Consider the following 8,091-nt stretch of genomic DNA (forward strand, 5'->3'; position numbering starts at 1 on the left):
TGTTGCACATGCTGAGTTGTATAGTTAGTTAGAGCAGCAATGCGATTCTGTTAGGGTTAGTGCTTATATAAATAAAAAACTATAACATTATATCCATTGAGTCTCATCATTATACAAATTTAATTCCTAATTCCTTCTTGATTTCTCTGATTTTATATTATTTTCCATGCTCATACGCAATTTTTACAATAAACATAAAATCTAAACTTAATCGCAATCATAACTCTAAAGTTAAACAAATCAATACCACATATCACACCAGGTCACTACAAATCATGACAAGTTTAGTAATTCCTCTTCTTTATTTATTTTATTATATAAAAATTAAGAGTAATGTTACATATACAAATTTTTTTATAATTAAATCTAACTAAGTTGGTGTAAAGTCCAACAGAAAAAAGATATGTACATACGTCACTATTTTTTATTTTTCGCACTTTCTGCAACATATAAATTTTTATTGCAAAACATAAAACTTTATTGATACAATAGACAAGTTTTTACATATACAAGTCTTTGCACATAGCACACAAATTTTTGCTGCAAAAATATATTTTATCAGTTGGGTGAGCCAATATTCTGTGTATATAGTTTTCTAAAAATTTTTATACTATATATCAAAATTTCTTTTTTATGCACCAAAATTTTTGTGATGTACACCAAAATTTATGTATTGTGCGTGTTTCATCAGTATAATATACAGATTTTTGTATATAGCACACAAAATTTTGCTACGAATATATTTTGTTAGTTGGATGAGTCAATATTCTGGGTACGTAGTCCTCCAAATAATTTTGTGCTGCACATCAAAATTTTTATGCTATGCACTAAGATTTTTGCACCAAAATTTATATGTTGTGTGTATTCCATTGGTATAGTATACAAATATTTACATCTAGCACATAAACTTTTGTTGTCAATGTATTTTATTTACTGGGTGAGTCAATATTTTTGGTATGTAGTCTTCTAAAAATTTATGTACTGCACATCAAAATCTATGTGCTATGCTCCAAGATTTTTGTCTTGTATACCAAAATTTATGTGATATGTGTATTTCATTGATTGAGAGAAGAAGAAGATGAAAACGACGAGGACGACGACGATAATAATAAAAGAGTACGAGAAGGAAAAAAAGAGAGAAGTGAGAAGAAGAAGAAGAAGAAGAAGAAGTGGCGGTAGCAACGACAATGATTATAGTAACAGCAACGATGATGACAACAATGTTAAAGAAAGAAGCGCGTAAATCAAGAAAATGATGAAGCTGACGACGATAACAAAGAAGAAGAGGAAGAATAAGACTACGATAATAAGAAGCGCATAAAAGAAGAAAATGATGATTACGACGATAACAAAGGAAAAGGAACATAAAGAAAAAAAAGACGAAGATAACGAAAGAAGAAGAAAAAGAAAGTGTATGTCCACTTGTATTCGAAAAAGAAGAACCTACAAAACTTAATAAATTTAGTTTAAATTATGCCGACGGTAACCGTGGGTACGATGGAGTAGATTGGGTCCCGCCCTATGATGATGGAGTCTCGTTACTTTCATGACATTTTATATGATGCTAGTGCTACTACTCCTCCTCCTCTTCCCACTCATCCAATATAAGTAGCATGCAAGGTTGGTTGGTTTTAACTAAGTTTGATTTGATATGGATGTTGTAGAGCGTTGTGATGAAGAAAGTGATAATGCAGAGAATGAATACGTGGATAATGCATGGAAGGAAATGAGCAAGGATAAGGGTAAGGGTAAGAAGGGCTTAAAAAGGAAGAGCATTTCTGAGTGCTTCTACATGCCCATAGCAGAAGCGTCGAGACACCTCAAGGTGGGTCTCATACATCTCAAGAGAAGGTGGAGGGACTTAGGGATTCAGAGGTGGCCTCACAGGAAGCTCATGAGTCTTCAAACCCTAATCAACAATCTGCAGCAGCAGCAGCAGCAGCAGAAGGGAGTTGATGAGGATGAGAGCAGCAGAATAAGGAGTGCCATTCACATTTTGGAGAGAGAGAAGAGCTTGTTGGAGGAAATTCCCCACTTGCAACTGGAGACCACACCAAAAGGCTAAGACAAGCATGCTTTAAAGCCAACTACAAGAAGAGGAGCAAGCAGCCAGAGCAACCAACATCATGATCCTCATTCTCACTTTAACAAACCCTTTTAGGCAGGTATATATCCTACCCTAGCTTGGCTTGTTAGCTTTTTTGCGCTATCTATATATATCACTAAGAATATGAATCCAAGGTGTGGTTATTATTGTTGGTAGATGAGTTAGTTTCAGCATTAGCTGAGCTAGCTTTTTGTAAGTAATTAAGCTAAGTGGCTAGAGAATAGTAGAGATTGATACTTTGCATGTTAGCTTATTTTGAGCTGTTAGTGTCTTCATATATAATCTCAACAAAATATACATTCATATATATTCGCTTATAAAAATGCTATTTATATATTAAAATTAGCTACTAAAATTAGTCACTAATGTATTTATGTATAAATACATGTGTGGTTTAATTTATTTTCAATGTATATTTGTATTCCAACATGTATTTTATACTAATAGCTGACTTTGATGACTAATTTTAATATATTAGCTTATTTTGTTTTTGTTTCTTTTTTTGGTTTAACTCTTGGTTTGATTTCTGCCACCAACATGTTGAACTTAAATCCCTAGAGTTAAATTTGGACGACTTAACGCTATTTATTTATTTATTTGACATGGAATTTGGACTTAACACTTGGAACTTTGAATATAGATTATGTTTATCTCGCTTCCAATTTATGTAATTTTAACGCATATCATGCTGCTACGTTTTTTCTGGAATAATAATAATAATAATCTTTTAGGAAATCAATTCTTTTTTAATCAATAACTAGTTTATAAACAATAGTTGAACAAATTTTAAGGGAAAGAAAGAGAAATTGCTAGAAAGAAAATGGGTTCCGATTCCGGTGAAAAGCAAAAATCACAATATGCGCTGCTGAACTATATAAAGGCAATGGCGCAGTGGCCCATTTTAAGAAGATATTTGGTCCAACACTCCAACGTAACAGATTATGCATGGTTGAACAAGATTGTAGACGATTATCTAAAAAAGAAGGGAGGTTTTGGAAGCAATGGGGGAGGGGTGTGGGAGTTGGGTGCACTTACCATAATTAACAAATTAAAAAGTATGAGTGAATGTTAGATGAATATGATAGGATGATATCCGAGGCGGGGCCGGGGTAGTTGCAGTAGGTTTGAATGAGTAGTAATATAGTTGCAGTTGGTTTATCCAACAATCTGATCTATATCTGGCTGTGGACGTCATCATCATCATGTTCATATATATTGAAAAGGTCCTAACTAAGCATGCAATATTTGTGAGAGAGAGAAAGATGAAGAATAAGTTGGTGGTGGCGGTGGTGAGTGTGATAGTAGTAGCAGCGAGCGTAGTGCTAGAAGGATGCGAGTGCAGGACAGTGCAATTCATATTTGGGGACTCACTGTCGGATGTTGGAAACAACAAGTACCTGTCCAAGAGCCTCGCTCAGGCTAGCTTGCCGTGGTACGGCATTGATTTCGGAAACGGGCTCCCGAATGGCAGGTTCTCCAATGGGCGCACTGTTGCCGATATCATTGGGGATCAAATGGGCCTTCCAAGGCCTCCTCCTTTCTTGGACCCATCCTTGACAGAAGATGATATTTTGCACAATGGCCTCAATTATGCTTCTGGAGGGGGCGGCATTTTGAATGACACAGGCACCTATTTTGTAAGACGGATGGATGGATGGATGAATTATTATATTCTCACTCATATATAATTACTGATTGTTGCTTCTTGCATCGCAGATTCAGAGGTTCTCTCTCTACAAGCAAATTGAGCTGTTCGAGGGGACACAAGAACTAATAAGAGAGAAAATCGGGAAAGAGGAGGCAGACAAGTTTTTCAAGGAAGCAAGGTATGTGGTTGCACTGGGCAGCAATGACTTCATAAACAACTACTTGATGCCCGTATACAGGGACTCATGGACTTACAATGATGACACCTTCATACAATACCTGATACAAACACTGAGAGGCCAACTCACGGCTCTGCACGCATTGGGTGCAAGGCAGCTGATGGTCTTTGGGCTGGGCCCAATGGGCTGCATCCCCCTTCAGAGGGTGCTTTCGTCCTCCGCCTCCGGGGGCTGCCAACACAGAACCAACACCCTGGCCCTTAGCTTCAACAAAGCTGCCGCCAAATTGATGGACGACTTGGGGAAACAACTTGCCAATTCAAGCTTCAGATTTGGAGATGCTTATGATGTTGTCAACGATGTCATTTCCAACCCAAACAAGTATGGTTTTGAAAACTCAGATTCACCTTGTTGCTCGTTTGGGAGGATACGACCCGCTCTCACCTGTTTACCAGCTTCAAGGCTCTGCAAAGACAGAAGCAAGTACGTATTCTGGGATGAGTACCACCCCACAGACAGTGCTAACCAGCTCATAGCCAATGAACTTATCAAAAAGTTCGGCTTCTTGCGTCTTAATCAATCTTCATCCTCCCCTTCCCCTTCCCCTTCCCCTGCTATTTGATTGCTTTTCCCAAACTATTTCATAATTTGTGTTTGCGTTTCAGCTTCAACAAAGATGATTAACTGTAAGAGAAACAGCTTATCGCATTAGGAATTAGCTTTAATTAGTGCAATGTGGATCTCTTTGATATGACTGATTGAGTAAAGGTCCAGAAATAGATGTCTAAATCAGGATCGAGGTTTTGTTACTGCCTTACGGGTGTATTATTGTGTGCTCATGTAATATAATCGTATGATCACTACTATTACATTTTATGCATCATGGGTCACCTTTAGTTGTATTCTTCACCTTCTTTATTAAAAAATGGCCTTACAATTTACATATATTTTAATTTGATGCAACACCCCATACATGAATAACGAGTTTCTGATCTTATTCACTACTGCTATAATATAAAAAATTTTATCAATCCCATTAGCAATTAAATTTCATAAACTTGCTGGGATAGATTGTAATTACGTATCAGACTTTCTAAGACATGATTTGGTAATGGCCGTTCTATTAGGGAAAGCAGGGGGGGCAAATGTCCTGTTCCCACGACTTCATTGATTACTTAATTTCTCCGCTGAACACAAAAAGCAAATTAGTGTGTTGGAGAAGCTGTAGATGCATGATGACATTAACTGACCTGTATTACACAGAATAAACATAAAACCATTTGGATTCATTATGGATTCTAAGAATTTTCTTAGGGTGACAACCACTCACATATAGTTATTTTTATATCAAGTTAATAATTAAAAATTATTAGATTAAATAATATATTTATTAAATTATCATTTATCGATTTTCAATTGATGAATTTTTACCTTTTTCATAATATATATAATTATGCAACAAACTTCGGCTTGCAATGAACAATTTTCTTTTTTCTTTATATTTACGTATCTTTTTGAAAGGCTAGGCAAAAACATATACTATATACACATAATGCCACGTGTTTCTCACATAAAGTATTATAGTTTCTACACCAAATATATATTTTATTTTTGGGTTAAATACGATTTTAGTCCTTAAGATAGGGGTTAAAAATTTTTTTAGTCTCCAATCTTTTTTCGCTACAAAATAATCCCAAAGGTTTCAGTTTTTCTTAAAATCGTTATTCCGACGAAAATGCTCTTCCTCCTTCTTTCCCATAATGCAAAATCAGAAGCATGCAAAAGCAGAATGCAGAAGCAAAAAGCAGAAACAGTAAAACAACAACAACATTAAAACAACAACAACTAGAAGAACAACACCAACAACAATGGATAATGAAATCAGAGCAACAACAAAAGCAAAAACAAAAGTAGAAGCAATCCAGAATCAAACCAAAAACAAAATCAAACCAACAACAATAACCATTTCCTAAAATCTAATAACAGAAAATCGACATCCAACTAAACTAATCTAAAATCAAACCAAAAATAAAAATTGAAAGCAAAATAATAACCTGAATTATAAAAATAGAAAACAGAAAACATTCTTCTTCTTCTTCAATGAAATCAAAAACAAAAACAGAAGAAATAGAAGTGAAACAGCATCTTCTTCTTCTTCAATGGAATCAAAAGCGTGGAACAGGTGGGCTCAAGTTATCCGCGGCGCCCAGCCCAAATCCACCGCCGAGACTCCACAATTGTCGTCGCCGCCATCATCTGCCTCTTCCTCCTCCCTTGCCGCCAGCGTCGCATTAGTCTCAGACCAGCTGCCTTTTTCAGATTCCTCGTGACCAACAGGAGTGTTGTGACATCTCCTCACTTGGGGGTGAGTTCTGGTTCGAGGAGGTTCGAGACAGGGAAGGAGAGAAGGAGGGGAGAGGGTCACGGTGGTTCTGGGGTTAGCACGAAGGGGAGAGGAGCAGCGGCGGCGAGGAGCAATGGCGGTGGCCCTTCCCCTTCCCTCCCCCCCCCCTCTTCTGTCCCCTCTTCCTTTCCTTGAACTGAACCAGCGTAAATTGAATCCCTTTTATAGTTATAACCAGCATTGACCTAAATTACTAAGATGTTACAAACTTTTATAGTACTCCTAACATTTTTAAGTCATTTTTTTAAATTGTTTTGCATAGAAAATGACTTAAAATGGCTTAAAATGCCCTTTATTCTATGCAAAACAAACCCGGTTTTAGAAAGTGTACTTTTTTAAACATAAGCTAACCCGGTTTTCACACTCTTCATAATCCGCTAGAGGGTGTAGCGGATTATGAGTCTTGCACCATATGAGCAGCATAAACCGCTACAGGGTGTAACGATTTGTGAATAACGCAGCCCTCAACGTAATCCGCGATAGCCTGTAGCGGATTACGTGCAATTGAGTTCCACTACAGGGTATAGCGGATTATATACAATTGCGTTTGTTGCATTTGCGTCTGGAAATTGGCAATATTGTATTTACGTAAAGATTTTGTTCATTTATTTTATACGTGTAAATTACTCTTATTTTAAGATAGAAAATTAATATTTGTATGTATGCTATATAAGTTTATTTAATTATTCCAATAAGTTATGCTCATTTTTATATCTAATATTCACATAATAATTTAAAATTATATTGTCCATTTTATTATTTTATTTGGTATATGATTTGATTTTTACAAATATCACATACGTATTTAATTGTATATATTTGAAATATGTTAAATCATGCTATTATTGATAAAAGTAGAAAGTATAAACATTATTTGTATTTGTTTATATAATTTACATCTTAAATAGAATTAAATATTTTTTCAAAATATAGAAAAGAAGAAAAATAGGAATTGAAAGCACTAAATAACAAATGATTAAAAATTAAAAAAAAAAAGAATACAGAGGATGATAAAGAAAATTAAAAGAGATAAAAATAATAAATTTACCTAACTAGAAGAAAAAAAGGAATTGAAAGTGCTAATTTTTATTTAACTTATATTTTATAATAAATTTTAAATATTTAAAAATCGTTAATTTTTATTCTTTTTCAATTAAATATTTAATTTTTTATTTTTTTAATAAGTTAGGTATTATTTTTAGGTACTATAACAATCAATTTTTTTTTTGAATTTTTATTTTTCTATTATCTTTTTTCAATTCTTTTTTTCATTTTATTGTTTCTTTTTTTTCTCTAATTTTTCTACTCTTAAAACAACTTAAGGCACATTATCATATTTTAATTATTTGAATTAAATAATTTAACTAAAAAAATGTCTAATTAAAAAAAAAACAGTAGAACTAGCCGAAAACATTGGCTTATAAATTAGCTCATCATGTTATTTGCCAAAATCTAATTTATTATGTCTTATATATGTATTGATTTTGGTTCAATTAATAATTTATTTAACTCAAATAAATAGGATACGTCATACGTGATTATATATTATCTTATATATGTTGTGGTATGGACAAGCATGATTGTAGGAGGGACTTAAGAAACATTATTGTAAAGCTAATAAGGTTGAAGTGAATGAACAGTAGTAGTGTAATATAAATAAATTAATCAATCATGTCAAATGCACGTTAAAATTAAGAGCATAAAATATGTATTAAAATATAAAATACATATTAAATTAAATTAAATTATACATA

At 34.0% G+C, this 8,091-nt stretch overlaps 1 protein-coding gene across 1 annotated transcript; it reads left to right on the plus strand.

The window, feature by feature from the left end:
• Positions 1–3,176: 3,176 nt before the first annotated feature.
• On the plus strand, positions 3,177–4,878 carry LOC107629496 (GDSL esterase/lipase At1g74460). Its single transcript, XM_016332307.3, has 2 exons — positions 3,177–3,744; positions 3,824–4,878. Exons 1-2 carry the CDS (start codon positions 3,310–3,312, stop codon positions 4,553–4,555), a joined length of 1,167 nt encoding a protein of 388 aa, XP_016187793.2. The 5' UTR covers positions 3,177–3,309; the 3' UTR covers positions 4,556–4,878.
• The last annotated feature ends 3,213 nt before the right edge of the window (positions 4,879–8,091 follow it).

The sequence above is a fragment of the Arachis ipaensis genome, chromosome B3 (genome assembly GCF_059453495.1).
Source record: "Arachis ipaensis isolate K30076 ecotype BB chromosome B3, ASM5945349v1, whole genome shotgun sequence".
NCBI classification, from domain to species: Eukaryota; Viridiplantae; Streptophyta; class Magnoliopsida; order Fabales; family Fabaceae; genus Arachis; species Arachis ipaensis.